Here is an 18,207-nt window from a genome sequence, read left to right as displayed (position 1 = left end):
TTGGTGTTTTCAAGTATCTCTTTGGGGTGGGGAGGCAGAGCTAAATCAAGCCAAAGACAATGATTGTTTTCCTCCCCCGCCTTACATAGAATTTCCATAAGGCAGGACCCCTTTGTTTGATTCTCCCCTCCCCTGTGGAAGAGTTTAGCAGTCCAAGATGCAGGTAGGTATCAGGTGATCAGGTCACCGGATTCCTTCGTCCATGAGCCAGTAGCATTATGGAAGGAAGGCCAAGCCTTTTCACAGTCTATCACGGGAGTGGCCAACCTGAGCCTGGGAAGGAGCCAGAATTTACCAATGTACATTGCCAAAGAGCCACAGTAATACGTCAGCAGCCCCCCATCAGCTTCCTCCACCCCCCGCTCCCAGCACTTCCCGATCAGCTGTTTCATGGCGTGCAGGAGGCTCTGGGGGGAAGGGGGAGGAGCGAGGGCACTGCAGGCTCAGAGGAGGGGATGGGAAGGGGTGGAGTGGTGGCAGGGCCTGTGGCAGAGCCAGAGATTGAGCAGTGAGCACCTCCCTGGCACATTGGAAAGTTGGCGTCTGTAGCTTCAGCCCTGAAGTTGGTGCCTATACAAGGAGCCGCATATTAACTTCTGAAGAGCCGCATGTGGCTCCGGAGCCACAGGTTGGCCACCCCGGTCTATTGTATTTGCTGATAGGCCATTTGCACTGTCTAGATTTTCCATTGTAGTCCCTGAAATGTCAGCAATGGGAGTGACCCAAAGGAGCAAATATGAAATACAGATACACAGGTCAATATTCCTGATTCAGATACAAAAAAATGACACATGCATACAAATGGGATAATCATGTTCAGTAAATCTTAACCTTTCCAATGATACCTTACATGAGCCATCTTGCATCAGTTATGGCATTTTCATATCAAGCATATTTTCATAACGCACATGAATGATTATATCACACTGGGGAACAGAGGCCCCAAACAGTGTGAAATGTCAGCCTGAACTAATTCAAGGGTTGACTCTCACTTGATCCATCCTCTTCTTGGTATGGCTGATGTAAATGTAGAGCAACAACTATAATTTCAGCAAAGAGTCCTGTGGCACCTTATAGACTAACAGACAAATTGTAGCATGAGCTTTTGTGGGTGAATACCCACTTTGTCGGATGCATGAGACATTATAATTTGACATTTAAATGGCGAGGCCAGTTAACTGCATCTGGACTAGCAGAGTATATGGCTCTGATGCCTCCTTCCTATGTGTGAATCGGGCATTGAGTTGTTATATTTATTCCTGACATAATTGGCATCACAGAGACTTGGTGAGACAATACGCATTATTGGAATATTGGTATAGAAGGATACAGCTTGCTGAGGAAGGACAGGCAGGGAAAAAAGGGAGGAGATGTTGCCTTATATATTAAGAATGTATAAACTTGGACTGAGGTTGAGATGATAATAGGAGACAGACTTGTTGAAAGACTCTGGGTAAGGATAAAAGGGGTAAAAAATAAATGTGATGTCATGGTAGGGGTCTAATACAGACCACCTAACCAGGAAGAAGAGGTGGATGAGGAGTTTTTCAAACAACTAACAAAAACATCCAAAGCACAGGACTTGGTGGTAATGGGGAATTTCAACTACCCAGGCATCTGTTAGGAAAATAACACTGCAGGGCACAGATTAGCTAAGACGTTCTTGTAATGTATTGGTGACATTTTTTTGTTCCAGAAGGTGAAGAAAGCAAGTAGGGGACAGGCTGTTCTAGACTTGATTTTGACAAACAAGGAGGAACTGGTTGAGAATTTGAAAGTGGAAGGCAGCTTGGGGGAAAATGATCATGAAATGGTAGAGTTCATGATTAAGGGTATGTCTACACTATGAAATTAGATTGATTTTATAGAAGTTGATTTTTAGAAATCGATTTTATACAGTTGATTGTGTATGTCCCCACTAAGCACATTAAGTTGGTTGAGTGCATCCTCACTACCATGGCTAGAATAGACTCACGGAGTGGTGCACTGTGGGAAGATATCCCACAGTTCCTGCAGTCTCCGCTGCCCATTGGAATTATGGGTTAAGCTCGCAATGCCTGATTGGGCAAAAACATTGTCGCAGGTGGTTTTGAGTACATCATCAGTCTTCCCTCCCTCCATGAAAGTAACTGCAGACAATCATTTTGTGCCTTTTTGCCTGGGTTAGCCATGCAGACGCATGGTAAGCATGAAGCCTGCTCAGCTCACTGCTGCTGTTGCGAGCATTGTAAATACCTTGTGCATTATACTGCAGTATGTGCAGAACCTGGCTAAGAGATGGCAGCACAAGGTCTATTGTGATGAGGACATGGACAAAGACGTTCCTGAAAGCATGGGATGCGGCAATTGGGACATCATGGTGGACATGGGGCTGGTTGATACAGTGGAACGCCAGTTCTGGGCCCAGCAAACAAGCACAGACTGGTGGGACCGCATAGTGTTGCAGGAATGGGATGATTCCCAGCGGTTGCGAAACTTTCACATGCATAAGGCCCCTTTCCTGGAACTTTGTGAGTTGCTTTCCCTCACCCTGAAGCACAGGAATATCAAGATGAGAGCAGCCCTCAGAGTTGAGAAGCAAGCGGTGATAGCCCTGTGGAAGCTCGCAATGCCTGAACTGACAGCTACTGGTCAGTCGGGAATCAGTTTGGAGTGGGTAAATCTACTGTGGAGGCTGCTGTGATCCAAGTAGCCAATGCAATCACTGAGCTGCTGCTATTAAGGGTAGTGACTCTGGGAAATGTGCAGGTCATAGTGGATGGCTTTGCTGCAATGGGATTCCCTAACTGTGGTGGGGCGATAGATGGAATGCATACTCTTATCTTGGCGCCGGACCACCTTACCAACCAGTACATAAACCACAAGGGGTACTTCTCAATGGTACTGCAAGCACTGGTGGATTGACATCAACGTGGGATGGCCAGGAAAGGTGCATGACGCTTGCATCTTTAAGAACTCTGGGCTGTTTGATCAGCTGCAATAAGGGACTTACTTCCCAGACCAGAAAATTAATGTTGGGGATGTTGAAATGACAATAATTATCCTTGGAGACACAGCCTACCCCTTGCTCCCATAGCTCATGAAGCCATACCCAGGCAGCCTGGACAGTAGTATGAAGCAGTTCAACTATAGGCTGAGAAAGTGCAGAATGGTCGTAGAATGTGCCTTTGGACGTTTGAAAGCACGCTGGCGCAGTTTGCTGACTAGGTTAGACCTTAGTGCAACCAATATTCCCATTGTTATTGCTGCTTGCTGTGTGCTCCATAATATCTGTGAGAGTAAGGGGGGGACGTTTATAGTGGGGTGGGAGGTTGAGGCAAATCACTTGGTTGCCTATTTTGAACAGCCAGACACCACGGCAATTAGAAGAGCACAGGTAGGCGAACTGTGAATCAGAGAGGCTTTGAAAACCAGTTTCATGACTGGTCAGGCTATCATGTGACAGTGTTTGTGTTTCTCCTTCATGCAAATCCAGCCCCTTTGTTGATTTTTAACTCCCTGTAAGCCAACCAACCTCCCCGCTTTGATCACAGCTGGCAAAGGAAATAAAGTCACTATTGTTTTGAAACCATGCATTCTTTCTTTATTAATTTAAAAAAAGGGAGATAACTGATAAGGTATCCCAGATGGGGCAGGGTGGGGTGCTGGAGGAGGGAAGGACAAGGCCACATTGCTTATTGTAGCCACACTACAAATCAAAACTGCTTGAATGACAGCCTTCTGTTGCTCGGGCCATCCTCTGTAGTGGAGTGGCTGGGTGCCGGAGCCTCTCCCCCTTGTGTTCTTGGGCATCTGGGTGAGGAGGATGTGGAACTTGGGGAGGAGGGCAGGAGGTCGTACAATGGATGCAGTGGTGGTATGTGCTCTTGTTGGCTTTCCTATGGGTCCAACAGACACCTGAGCATGTCCGCTTGCTCCCCCTTTAACCTCAGCATTGCATCCTGCCTCTTCTCATTGTGGTCACTTAATGCTTTCCTGGACTCAGCCACTGAATGCTTTCATGCATTCAGCTGTGCCCTATCAGTGTAGGAGGACTGCATGACCTCGGAAAACATGTCATCATGAGTGCGTTTTTTTGTTTTTTTGTTTTTTTTTGCCTTCTAGTCTGCGATAACCTCAGGGACAGAGATGATAGGAGGAGCATAGACACATTTGCATCTGTGGGGGGATAAACAGGGAGAGTAAAATTTAAGATGATACATTTCTGAGAACAAAAGGGAGACGCTTTCACAGTGAATCAAGCAATTCACAGCAGACAGCACATGTGCTTTAGGTACAAGGTGACATGTTGCCTTTTATATTGAGTGCCTTTCAGTATGGCGACACATCACACACTTCTGGGCAACAGAATTTGGTTTCCAGGCAGCTATGGTAAGCCAAAGGGTACGTGAGTTTGGCTTCTAATGCCTTGATAACATGTGGGAATGTTTTCAAACTGCAGTGTCCTCCTTTCCCATAGCAAGGAATCCCAGTTGGGTTTCACATTTAAAAGGAGGGGCTGCGGTTTTCAGGTGGATGTGCAGCACACACCTTCCCCCACCCCTCTGAGTGGCTATTTGGGATGATCCCTTTTAGCCAAGTGTGATGGAGTAGGAACTGTCTGTGGGGGGGATGGGAGAGCAGGGGGTGACTTTAGATGAGGGACAGGATCTGAGCCTGTAACCTGAGCCAGGCAGGGGGGAGGGGGGAAAAAACCTTTGCCTGGAAAGCTGGACAAAGGAGGGAGCCTGCTAGAGAGGGTTTGGTCAGTTTCGGTTTTGGGATGGGTAGTGGAATTCAGGGAATCCCAAGCTGGGATCCAAGCACCCTGAACCCCCAGAAGGACCAGATTGAGGGGTCCTGATTGTGCCTACAAGCTCTGCTGTAGACTGCATTCCTGTTGTCCAATAAACCTTCTGTTTTACTGGCTGGCTGAAAGTCACTGTGAGTCCCAGGAAGAGGGGTGCAGGGCCTGACTCCCCCATACTCCGTGACACCAAGCACAAACAGCCCAGCATGAACGGGGTCCTTTTCCTGTTCCCTTACAAAAATTCCCCTATTTCAACCAGGTGACCATGAATGTTATCACTCTACTGAGGCTAACACAGAAAAATATAGACCAAATGTTGCTTGAATGTGACCAAAACCCAAAACCCTTCGCTTCCATGCTTTGTGCTGCAATGATTCCAGAATACTTGCTACTGGCTTGGTGTGGTAAAGTGTCCTAGCGTGGAGGATGAAATAAGGCAGCCCTGCCCAGAAACCTTCTGCAAAGGCTTTCAGATACCTCCAGGAGAGCTTCATGGAGATGTCTCTGGAGGATTCGTGCTCCATCCCCAGACATATGAACAGACCTTTCAAGTAGCTGTACTGGCCATGAATGCATCCCAGTTCTTCCGGGCAAATCAAACATTAAACACTATTGCTTTTAAACCCTGTACTGTAGTTACAAATGTGCACTCACCAGAAGTGCCTTCTTCTCCGCCTTCACAGACGGGGATCCCGCTGCCTTGGGAGGGTATTGGTTCCAGAGTGATGAAAAGGCCCGGCTGCCCGGGAGAACGGATTCACTGCTTGCCTGCTGCGCATTCTCCTCCTCCTCCTCCTCATCCACAAAATACTCCTCCATGTTGCATGAGGCTCCTCCCTTGCAGGTGTCCATGGTCAGTGGTGGGGTAGTGGTAGGATCCCCCCTAGAATGCCATGCAGCTGATCATAGCAGCAGCATGTATCAGGCTCTGACCCAGAGAGACCATTTGACTCCTTTGTCTTTTGGTAGGCTTGCCTGAGCTCCTTGACTTTCACACGACACTGCTGTATGTCCCTGTTGTAGCCTCTGTCCATCATGCCCTGTGTGATTTTGGCATATATATTAGCATTTCTTCTTTTTGATCAGAGTTCTGCCTGCACAGATTCCTCTCCCCATACAGCAATCAGATCCAGTGTCCCCGGTTCATTCCATGCTGGAGCTCGTTTACGATTCTGGGGGTAGAAGTTCTGCTGAGCTAGCCATGCTGACCAAACAGGAAATAAAATTCAAAAGTTCCCAGGGCTTTTCCTGTGTACCTGGTTAGTGCATCGGAGTTGAAAGTGCTGTCCAGAGCGGTCACATTGGAGCACCCTGGGATAGCTCCCGGAGGCCAATAATGTTGATTTCCAGCCTCACAACCCCAAATTCGACCTAGCAAGGTCAATTTTAGTGCTACTCCCCTCACTGGGGAGGAGTACAGAAGTCGATTTTAAGAGCCATTTAGGTCAAAGGAACAGGGTGCTTGTGTAGACACATTCATTATAAAATCGACCTAACACGGCTAAATTCCATCTAACCCTGTAGTGTAGACCAGGGCTTGGAAAGGGCAGGTAACGGCAGGTGGGACACTGCCAGAAGAGGGCACTCCTGGACTGAGAGAACTAATTCCTTAGGACGACCATCAGGAGGCGCCGCCCCTGTGAGTCTGAACCTCTGTCACACTCTTCTACCTATTCTCATGTTTAATAGCTGCAAAACCTGACTCATGTTACGGAAAGGGATTTATGTGGGCAGTTCTTTGGCTAGTGGCCTCTGTTGTTAAATGCCTTAAGCCCCCGCCCCCCAGTAGTGTTCTAAAGAAGAATTATTTTGGTCAGTTCTTTTTACGAGTTCCTTCATGCAAGCTCCAGCTTCATTATTCACTCATGCCCCAGACATTTCCATCTTTTCTGGGTATCTTGGGAGATAAGAACATGTTCAGCTTCCTTAGTCATTTATTTCAAATTGCACCTAGTATTTCCCTGAGGAATAACCTTTTCAAAGCATTAAGATGTCTGTCTAACTGCAGTAGATTTTCAGATTTCAGATTTATATGTTAAGGTAGAAATAACATTTGAGTAGAAAGTTCATAGTTTGGCCCTTAAATTGTAGCTTTCCAATGAACAAGTCTTGTTTAAACTGGTAAATGGTTGGTGGAAATTCATTATCATGTTAGCCAATGACCCTTTGGAATTCATTGGCATAAAATATATAAGTGATGTCAACAGTTTACCAGGCCTTTAAAAAAAAGTGAGATGATTTTATGGATAAATTTAAGAGTTTCCCTAATGAAGACTTAAAAATTGAAAGATGGATAAACTTTACATCTCAGACAAACTGATATTTGTCCAGGTTTAGGGGAGAAACACCCCTATCAGAGATAATCCCATAACAACTACACATTGGAAGGTGTCTTATCCCTTCTGCTGGTACCGCTGGTAGAAGATAGTCAAAGAGCGAACACTCTGTCCTGATCCAGTATGGTAAATCCAGTGTTCCTATCTTCCCAATTTCTACCTCATTCCATTTTTGAAGCCTTCACATAGGAGACACCAGAGGAGTTGCAGGAGGAATGAATTGTAATTCATTTACAATGTCACATAATTTAATGGGTCAGAGCCTCCGTTGTTGCGAACTGGAGTAGATCAACTGTTTCCTCTGAAGGGCACTGCTTCAAAACAAATGAGAAACTGGACCATTTTTCAGTGGAGCTATGGCCAGTTAAAACCAGCTTGGGCTCTGCCCCATTCACTCCAGGGGAGATAGGCAGGCAGATTTCCACCACCAGGAATCTGGCACATTCACTCCATAGTTGCCACACAAATGTATATCATTTGGTCAACTAGGCCACAAAAATCTGTGTCCCATCATCTTCCCCTAGTGGTTTTTTGTGCAGCAACCCTGCTGGGTGCAATCACTGTGTTGCTCATGCCACAGTAGTAGACAGCAGAGTCGCTCAGTTCACTCGAGTTTTTCTTTAGGTGGAAGCTCTCCTGTTTCTCGGGTGTGGCGGAGAATCCTCGCCTGCTCTTTCTCTCCTCCTCATCTGATGTTTCATACTGTGTCAGCAAGAGGCGAGGGGCTTCATTTGGGTACTGCTCGTACCACCAGAGCGTGGGAATCGGGGTGTTGTCATAGGTGCATTTCAGCAGCACTGGTTCCCCTTGGGATACAGTCACTCCGTCATCAGGTTGTGTCACTGACTCTCCATTAGCCCCTTCTGGAAAAAAATAGAAGTTTACGTAGAGACAGGGATGGCTCTTGGCTTGAACTTGCAATGTTTATCTACCTCCCAAGCTTTCAGATGCTGGAGGGAGGGAAAGATTTATAAACAAATGGTTACAGAAAGAAAGTAGGGCTAACTCCGTATCGCCTGGAACAGGATGCAACTGCACTTCAGTTATGGCCATTTACACCAGATACCATCTGGCCCCATACAGAGCTGAAATGGCCCAGACACGCTACTCACCCAGAGCTGGAAGTAGTGTAAGAACGGACACCCAGGGGAAGAACATATTTCAGGGATGAAGTGGGATGGAACCTTCTCCCCAATCCCCACAGCCCAAGAAGGAAGCTTCTTCCTCTCCTTCCCCAGCTGTGAGGAGGAGCTGGGAGAAGGAGGTTTTACTCAGGGAGATGATGCCTTAAATACATAGGCAGCTTTTTTTTTTTAATGGCGCTGGTCTCCTCTGCTGAGTGACTGCGGTGCTAACCACGCAGCCAGTCCGGTGCTGCCCCTGCACTCGGCTCTCTGGCTGCTGCACAGAGCTGGAGAGAAAAGGGGAGGAGAAATTGCGGGGGGATCCGAGACCACGTTAAACAGCGGGGCTCTGAACTACCAGCCTGAGACAGCGCTGCCTGGGCGGCGAGTCGGTGATAGAACAGCGGCCCCTTGTGGGGAAAGTGGAGGAAGTTTTGCTAAGTAGCTCAGTATTTTTTCTTACTTTTACTCCAGTCGGACTATCCCGTGTTCAGTTAATGCAAAATCTGGCTGACGTCGTGGGAAAGGAATTCGGGTCAATCCCGCAGCTGGAGTAAATCAGTGTAGTTCCTGGAAAGAAGGCAAAAAACGGTTGTTTGCTCTTGCTTTCAAGGTGGGAGCGGAGAGTGACGACATGTACCCAAAACCACCTGCCACAAGGTTTTTTCCCCATCAGGCATTGGGAGCTCAACCTAGAATTCCAATGGGTAGCAGGGACTGTGGGATAGGTACCCACAATGCACCATTCCCTGAGTCGATGCTACCCACGGTGATTTCCCTACACCCCCCCTGAATTTTCCCAACACCCCCCCCCCCCAGTTTTGTGAGCTAGTTACATACCAATTTAGTGACTGTTTGGAAATCTGAATTTAAACTGAAACATTAATACACACTTTAAAAGCTTATACAGTGTATGATAAAATATGTGTATCTGAAAAAGTATAATAGATTTGAAAAGTATGAACATAGACTAGCTTCCTTGCTTCCTTATACAGCTGTTTTTTATGACAGTGTCAGTGCATTCATTTCGGTGATGTTGGCCAACCTAATAATTTCAAATGATGATTTGTAAGCAAAGTCTAAATGACTTCTCCCTGACAGCTAGTGATGAGCTGGGGGCTAAGGCTTCAGGGACAGATTATATTTACATTCACACCTAATCTACCTAGGTATCCAGCAAACAGAGCTGTGTTGTCCAAGTGATAGATTTTGGCTGGGGTTGGGTTACAAACCACTTGAATGTGGGGGGAAGGGGGGATGAAATGTTGTTCTTATTGATGAATAAAGGGCAGTAGAACTGTACTTAGTCTGTGATGTGGAACTTAGTCAACTTGTGGAACTCCTTACCTGAGGAGGTTGTGAAGGCTAGGACTATAACAATGTTTAAAAGGGGACTGGATAAATTCATGGTGGCTAAGTCCATAAATGGCTATTAGCCAGGATGGGTAAGAATGGTGTCCCTAGCCTCTGTTTGTCAGAGGATGGAGATGGATGGCAGGAGAGAGATCACTTGATCATTGCCTGTTAGGTTCACTCCCTCTGGGGCACCTGGCATTGGCCACTGTCGGTAGACAGATACTGAGCTAGATGGACCTTTGGTCTGACCCGGTACGGCCATTCTTATGTTCTTATGATTTGAAGGCATCTAGAGAGAGGGTGGGGAACCTGTCCCTCTCCACTGTTTAAAGACAGAGCTGATTAGGCTCCATAGATAGTCTTTTGTTTTGTTAAGTGACCACTGCAGCTGAAATCACTGACAATCAGGTCTAAGTGCTTAGTCCTGTTGTGGGGACAGTGTTCCTGTGGGGACAGTGTTTTTGTGTAAGAGACAGCCCAGACTGCACTAGCAGCGAGGTTCCCGCACTGAGGGCTCAGCTGAAATCACTGAGAGCTGGTGGAACCTCAAGAGACCAACTCGCAGAGGTCACTGTGGTAGGTGACAGCAGAAGGTCACTGTGCAGGGCCATTGGCAACAGAATGGTGGAGTGAACGGTGGCACAATGAACAGCCATGGCCAGAGCGAATTGTGCCTTTTTGTCCCCCACCTGGAAGGTGTACTCACGTGAAAGCACCTCTGAACTCTGAGTCTCCACTGACCAAGGACAACACCGGTGAGTGGAGTGCGGTGGAGGGAAAAGTGAGGGGCACGTTAAATAAACATTTGTTTGTTGGACTATATTTTAGTCACTTTGCTCCAGAATGCTAGATTTGTGACTGGGAATGGAAACTTATATAAATATGTTTCCCAGTAGGCCAAGATTTTTAAAATGCAGTATTTGCCAAGGTTGTTATCTCACATTGTTGCTATCTTGGGAGGTCATTATGCTGGGGAGTTTCTGTACTAAATGTAGTAAGTGCAGGCCCTGATAAAGGCCCAGTATGAGGCCTGAGGCCTGAACTAAAGTAATGAACAAGACTTTGCTAACATAAAGCAAAGTTAAGCTGTGAGCCAGAGGTAGGCCCTGGTCACAGAAGCTGGCACGGAAAGGGCTGATGCTGCATTCACCTAGTATAAACACAGCACTAGAACACACTATACTGAAACATTCCATAGATAATAAAAGGACAGGCCGACCCATCCCAATGACAGGGGCAAAAGGGTAAAATGATGGATAGAGTTGTTTTGTTCGAACCAACATGTACAAGGTAGAAGGCGGCACCTTAATACGTAGAAGGGTTGTAACTTGCTACGTAGAGAGGTTGTACCTCAATACGTCAGGTGTGATGTGGAACTTGTTTGTACCTCTGTATAAGAAGGCATCCCTGGGGAGGTGCCTTTGTCCGGCCGTAGGGGGAGTGGAAAGTCCCGCCACTAAGCCGGGTCCTTGCCAAGAGGCACTCTCTCGCAGTACGCCCGGTAGACTAAGTAATCTACGGGGACCCTGCACGGGTGTCCGAGGTCGCAATAAACCTAGCCCGATGTGGCTTTGCATCTTACTGGACTCTGTGGTCATTGGGGATTCTCGTCGGGTCTGCTGTGTCAGCTTCTGCAGAGCTGGGGCAGCACACAGAGGGACTCACACACGCAGCCGAGTGATATCAACAAGGAGACAGCAGAGCACCACACCGGTACCGCTCTGACAACACTAAACATTTTTATTATAATTAATTTTTACATAAGAATGGTCATACTGGGTCAGACCCGTGGTCCAGATAGCCCAGTACCTTGTCTTACAACAATGGTCAAGGCCAGGTGCTTCAGAGGGAATGAATAGAACAGGGAATCAGCAAGTGATCCATCCCCTGTCGCCCACTCCCAGCTTCTGGCAAACAGGCTAGGGACACTCAGAGCATGGCGTTGCATCCCTCTCATCCTGGCTAATAGCCACAGATGGACCTGTTCTCCAGGAATTTATCTAGTTCTTTTTAAAATCCTGTTATAGTTTTGGTCTTCACAGCATCCCCTGGCAAAGAGTTCCCTGGGTTGACTTTATATTGTGTGAAGAAATACTTCCTTTTGTTTTTTTTTAAATCTGCTGCCTATTAATTTCATTGGGTGACTGCTAGTTCTTGTGTTATGTGAAGGATTAAATAAAATTTCCTTATTCACTTTCTTTGCACCAGTCAAGATTTTGTAGACCTCTATCATATCCCCATTAGTCATCTCTTTTCTAAGCTGAAAATTCCCAGTCACTTTAATCTCTCCTCCTGTTTCATACCCCTCATCATTTTAGTTGCCCATCTCTGTACCTTTTCCAATTCCAATATATATATTTTTAGGATGGGTGACCAGATCTACACACACTATTCAAGGTGTGCATGTACCATGGATTTATATAGAGGCAATATGATATTTTCTGTCTTATCATCTATCCCTTTCATAATGATTCCCAACATTGTTTGCTTTTGTGACTGTTGCTGCACATGGAGTGGATGTTTTCAGAGATCTACAGTGCTCCTGTTCTTTTTAAAAAAGCAAACAGAATCACTGAGTGGATGTTTTCAGAGAAATATCCACAATGATTCCAAGATCTCTTTCTTGAGTGTTAACAGCTAATTCAGACTTCTTCATTTTGTATATATAGTTGAGATTGTTTTCCAATGTGCATTACTTTGCATTTATCAACATTGAATTTAATTTGCCATTTTGTTGCCCAGTCACCCAGTTTTGTGAGATCCCTTTGTAGCTCTTCGCAGTCTGCCTGGGACTTAACTATCTTGAATAGTTTTGTATCATCTGCAAATTTTGCCACCTCACTGTTTACCCATTTTTCCAGATGAATATGTTGAATAGGACTGGTCCCAGTACTGACCCCTCAAGGATACCACTATTTACCTCTCTCCATTCTGAAAACTGATAATTTATTCCTACTCTTTGTTTCCCATCTTTTAACCAGTTACTGATCCATGAGAGGATCTTCCCTCTTACCCCATGATGGCTTACTTTTCAAAAGTCAATTTAAATTAAATACATTTTTTAAATTATATATTTTTTTTAGAAATCTAGATCTGTTATGTGTTTTGGTGTAACTTGTATTTTCCTTATGTTAAATTTGGATTATCCTAACAAAACATTTACTTTATTCACTTTCTTCACATCAGTCAAGATTTTATAGACCTTTAGCATATCCCCCCTTAGTCGTCTCTTTTCTAAGCTGAAAATTCCCAGTCATTTTAATTTCTTCTCCTGTTTTATACCCCTAATCATTTTAGTTGCCCATCTCTGTACTTTTTGCATTTCCAGTATGTCTTTTTTGGGATGCGGTAACCAGAGCTGCACACAGTATTCAAGGTGTACATGTGCCATGGATTTATATAGAGGCAATATGATATTTTCTGTCTTATTATCTATCCCTTTCTTTAAAAAGCAAAGGTTTCAGAGTAGCAGCCGTGTTAGTCTGTATTGCAAAAAGAACATAAGCTTTCGTGGGCTACATCCGATGAAGTGGACTGTAGCCCACGAAAATTTATGCTCAAATAAATTTGTTAGTCTCTAAGGTGCCACAAGTTCTCCTGTTCTTTTTAAAAAAGCAAACAGAATGTTGGGAATCACTGACTGCCGCTGCACACTGAGTGGATGTTTTCAGAGAAATATCCACAATGATTCCAAGATCTCTTTCTTGTGAGTGTTAACAGCTAATTCAGACTCCTTCATTTTGTAAGCATAGTTGAGATTGTTTTCCAATGTGCATTACTTTGCATTTATCAACACTGAATTTCATCTGCCATTTTTGTTGCCCAGTCACCCAGTTTTATGAGATCCCTTTGTAATTCTTCGCAGTCTGCCTGGGACTTAACTATCTTGAATAGTTTTGTATCATCTGCAAATTTTGCCACCTCACTGTTTACCCATTTTTCCAGATCATTTATGAATATGTTGAACAGCACTGGTCCCAGTACCGACCCCTCAGGGATACCATTATTTATCTCTCTCCATTCTGAAAACTGATAATTTATTCCTACCCATTGTTTCCCATCTTTTAACCAGTTACTGATCCATGAGAGGACTTTCCTCTTACCCCATGATGGCTTACTTTTCAAAAGTCAATTTAAATTAAATACTTTTTTTTAAAATGTATATATTTTTTAGAAATCTAGACCTGTTATGTATTTTGGTGTAACTTGCATTATTCTTATATTAAATTTGCATAATCCTAACAAAACATTTACTTTATTCATATCTCTTTTATATATCTCATTGGTCCTGACACCCCCCCTGTAAATTCGAACACCCCCCCTAATTTCAATTCCTGGGGAAACCACTGCCACGGTATTAAGGACTCACTCTACCGACCTAATGCACTTAGTGGGGACATGCATTATCGACTGTATAAAATCAGTTGCTAAAGATCGGCTCCTATACAATTGACCTAATTTGTAGTGTAGACATGCCCATATAAGTGAGCGTGCCAGGATAAATAAAGCTTGGGATGTTATTAGAGATTTTAAACAGAAACTTTCAGAATTTACTTTAAAAGGACTTAAAATTTGGAAGGTGAAATAAATCCTTCTTCAAGACATAAATCAATAGAGATAATTACACAGAGCGAGGGGAAAACCTCCTATAAGGGAAGTTACTTCATAACTACTCACTCTAGAGCGCCTTTCACCTGCCTGTGAAGTTGCTGGTAGTAACTACAGTCAGAGCGGAAATACTGTGTATGACGGCTGTCTGGTCTGCTCCACACCTGTAATTTCAGTATTCTGCCTTTCCCGACTTCACTTCAATTTCTGGATCACAACATTTCTTAAACCAGCAAAACCTTCACACAGTAGACACAAGGGCAGTTATGGGAGGTAGAAATTGTTGAAAAATTATACGAGATTTATATTCTGTTTCCTCTAGGAATATGGAACATTTCAATTTTTAGAGACCCCAATGTCCTATTTTAATGGCTCAGATCCTCAGCTGATAGGAACCAGTGCAGCTCAGCTGACTCCTGTGCAATTCCTCACTGATTTTAAACATTTTGAGGAACTGGATCATTTGCTTCCACTGAGCTCCGCCCAGTCCCAGCAGCCTGGGATCTGGCCCGTTGACTCCTGTGTAGCTCTGCACATTTACACCCTGGCGATGGGATTCACTGACTCCACTGGCGCTCTGCAAAGTCTGTTCCTCTGGGGCTCTAACCCACACATCCTTAGTGCCGCCTCCTCTTCCCCCCGCGGGTTTCTGTGCAGCGACTCTGCCGGGCGCAATCACTGTGTCGCTCATGGCGCAGTAATAGACGGCGGAGTCGCGCAGTTCACTGGAGTTTTTCTTCAGGTGGAAGGTCTTCTCCTGTTTGTCGGGTGTGGCGGAGAACCCTCGCCGGCTCCTTCTCTCCTCCTCACCCGATGCTTCATGTTGTGTCAGCAAGAGGCGAGGGGCTTCATTTGGGTAGTGCTGGTACCACCAGAGTGTGGAAGTAGTATAGGAAGTGTCAAAGATGCATTTCAGAAGCACTGGTTCCCCTTGGGACACAGTCACTCGGTCATCAGGTTGTGTCACGGACTCTCCATTAGCCCCCTCTGGAAAAAAATAATAAGGTGCTTATATCGAGCTCTACACGGCTCTTGGCTTGAACCCGCAATGTTTATCTACCTCCCAAGCATCCAGAGACTGGAGGGAGGGGAAGGTTTATAAACAAATGGTTACAGAAAGAAAGTAGGGCTAACTCCGCATCGCCTGGAACAGGATGCAACTGCACTTCAGTTACGGCCATTTACACCAGATGCCACCTGGCCCCATTCAGAGCTGAAATGGCCCAGACACGCTACTCACCCAGAACCGGAAGTAGTGTAAGAACGGACACCCAGGGGAGGAACATATTTCAGGGATAAAGTGGGATGAAAACTTCTCCCCACAGCCCAAGAACGAAGTTTCTTCCTCTCCTTCCCCAGCTGTGAGGAGGCGCTGGGAGGGGCGGGGGAGGTTTTACTCAGGGAGGAGACGCCTTAATACATAGGCAGCTCCCTGCTTACTGGCGCTGGTCTCCTCTGCTGAGTGACTGCGGTGCTAACCACGCAGCCAGTCCGGTGCTGCCCCCGCCCTCGGCTCTCTGGCTGCTGCCCAGAGCTGGAGGGGAGGGGGAGGAGAAATTGCGGGGGCGGGGGGGGATCCGAGACCACGTTAAACAGCGGTGCTCTGAACTGCCCGCCTGAGACAGCGCTGCCTGGGAGGCGAGTCGGTGATAGAACAGCGGCCCCTTGTGGGGAAAGTGGGGAACATTTTCCCTAAACCGCTTTCCAGTCGGACTATCGCATGTTTAATAGCTGCACAATCTGCCTGATATTATGGGGAAGGAATTCGGGTCAATCCCGCATCCGGAGTAAAGTAGTGTAGCTCCCCTGGGATGAATTGAGCTACACCAAACCCCTGTATAGCTAGCTAAACTGTACTGAAGAAAAGATTATGGTCTGAAAGTGCAGGAAGGATTCACAATCAAAGGTCACACAGGGCACAGACGTGGCTGCACTATTCCTGTCTTTTTAGGCCAGTTTTTACATGTTTTGTATGCTGATAAATCCCAAACACGTCCTTTCTCTATCATCTAGCCCCGTTTAGAACTGCCGAAAGGCATGTGTGCATTTACAGATGTTTTGGCTTAATTCTTCAGACATGTCCCGGCTATTTCCATCTTATTCCAAAATTTAATCAGAAAATAAGGAGTTGTTCAGCTATCTGGTAAATCTCATCATTTGCTGTAAATCTATTCCATTTAATACCTAATAGTTTCCTGCTTTATTGCCTTTTGAAAACATTTCACGTCTGTTTGTAACTGTGCGGATGTCCAGCTTTCACATTGACAGGTTTAAGTGGAATAACATTTGAGTTGAAGGTTGGTCGGTTGGTCTGTAAGTGGTAGATGTTCGTTGAACAAATCTTATATAAACTGGTAAATGTTACATGGAAATTCATTATCAAGTAAGCCGACAAGCCTTTGGAACTCACTGCCACCAGAGATACCAATGAGGGCAGCAGCGTGGCAGGATAAATAAACCTTGGGACATTATTAGATATTTCTAAAAAAACCCTTTCAGAATGTACTTCATAACTACCCACTCTAGAGCGCCTTTCACCTGCCTGTGAAGTAGCTGGTAGTAACTACAGTCAGAGCGGAAATACTGTGCTTGACGGCTGTCTGGTCTGCTCCACACCTGTAATTTCAGTATTTCTACCTTTCCCGACTTCACATCAATTTCTGGATCACTGCATTTCGGAACCAGCAAAACCCTCACACAATAGACACAAGGGCAGTTATGGGAGGCAGAAACTGTTAAATTCTGTTTCCTCTAGGAATGTGGAACATTTCAACTTTGTAGAGACCCAATGTCCTATTGTAGTGGCTCAGATCCTCAGATGATATGAACCAGTGCAGCTCAGCTGACACCTATGCAGTTTCTCACTGATCGAAAACATTTGAGGAACTGGATCTTTTACTTCTATGAAGTTTCAAGAGTTTGGGATCAGGCTCATTGACTCCAATGGAGCTGTGCATATTCCCACACCCTGGGGATGGGATTCACTGACTCCAATGGCCCTGTGCAAAGTCTATTCCTCTGGGGACCTAACCCACACATCTTTCGTGCCGCTTCCTCTTCCCCCAGCGGGTTTTTGTGCAACGACTCTGCTGGTTGCAAAGTGGCCATGTCTACACAGGCAAATTAAAGTGCTCTAACTCGCTGGCTCACGAGTGTGAAAAAAACACATCTTGAGTTGTCATAAACATACAGCTAAGGGTGGCCTAAAATCCCTCCTTTACTTGTAAAGGGTTAAGAAACTCAGATAACCTGGTTGGCACCAGACCAAAAGGACCAATAAGGGGAGAAAATACTTTCAAATCTGTGGGGGAAGGTTTTTGTTTTGTTCTCCTCTTTGGGTGTTCTCTGGGAGCCAGAGAGGGACCAGGGGTAGGGAAAACATCTCTTAAAACCCTGCCTGAAATAAGATCTAGGATTACAAAATTGTAAGAAAAGCAGGGAAAGGCGTTAGATTATCTTTTGTTTTAGCTTGTGAATTTTCCCTTTCCTAGAGGGAGGTGTATTCCTGGTTTGTTTGTTTGTTTGTTTGTTTGTTTTGGGTGGTTTTTTTGTAACTTTAAAGTTTTGCCTAGAGAAAAATTCTGTTTTGAATCTGATTACCCTGTAAAATTACCTTCCATCCTGATTTTACAAAGGTTCTTCTTTATTTTTTCTTTATAATAAAGTTCTGTTTTTTAAGAATGTGATTGGTTTTTAGTGTCCTAAAAACCCAAGGGTCTGGTCTGTGCTCACCTGGTTTACCTATTTGGTTGGTAGATTATTCTCAAGCCTCCTCGGGAAAGGGGGTGAAGGGGATTGGGGGGATATTTTAGGGGAACAGGAACTCCAAGTCATCCTTTCCCTTAAATCTTTGTCCAGCTCACTTGGTGGTGGCAGCAATACCATCCAAGGGCAAGAAGGGATTTGTGCCTTGGGGAAGTTTTAACCTAAGCTGGTAGAAATAAGCTTAGGGGGTTTTTCATGCAGGTCCCCACATTTGTACCCCAGAGTTCAG

The 18,207-nt window shown here is 45.3% G+C and overlaps 1 protein-coding gene and 1 gene segment (V, D, J or C); both read right to left on the bottom strand.

The window, feature by feature from the left end:
- Positions 1 to 7,635: 7,635 nt before the first annotated feature.
- LOC120392895 lies at positions 7,636 to 8,305 on the bottom strand. The segment is given in 2 exon segments: positions 7,636 to 7,988; positions 8,238 to 8,305. Coding segments are annotated over 2 exon segments (399 nt in total).
- Positions 8,306 to 14,586: 6,281 nt separating this feature from the next.
- Positions 14,587 to 15,580, bottom strand: LOC120392894. Its single transcript, XM_039517548.1, has 2 exons — positions 15,454 to 15,580; positions 14,587 to 15,200 (listed from the first exon to the last, which is right to left on the bottom strand). The coding sequence occupies exons 1-2, from the start codon at positions 15,497 to 15,499 to the stop codon at positions 14,587 to 14,589; spliced, it is 660 nt and encodes a 219-aa protein (XP_039373482.1). The 5' UTR covers positions 15,500 to 15,580.
- Positions 15,581 to 18,207: the final 2,627 nt, after the last annotated feature.

The sequence above is a fragment of the Mauremys reevesii genome, unplaced genomic scaffold, assembly GCF_016161935.1.
Source record: "Mauremys reevesii isolate NIE-2019 unplaced genomic scaffold, ASM1616193v1 Contig121, whole genome shotgun sequence".
NCBI classification, from domain to species: Eukaryota; Metazoa; Chordata; order Testudines; family Geoemydidae; genus Mauremys; species Mauremys reevesii.
The sequence above is the reverse complement of the archived record's forward strand: the minus strand, read 5'-3'. Positions and strand labels throughout refer to the sequence as shown.

Coding starts and splice junctions, on each gene's coding strand:
- LOC120392894 (XM_039517548.1), bottom strand. CDS start 15,499: ATGTTCCTCCCCTGGGTGTCCGTTCTTACACTACTTCCGGTTCTGG. Junction 15,201..15,453: donor TACACTACTTCCGGTTCTGG/GTGAGTAGCGTG, acceptor ATTTTTTTCCAG/AGGGGGCTAATGGAGAGTCC.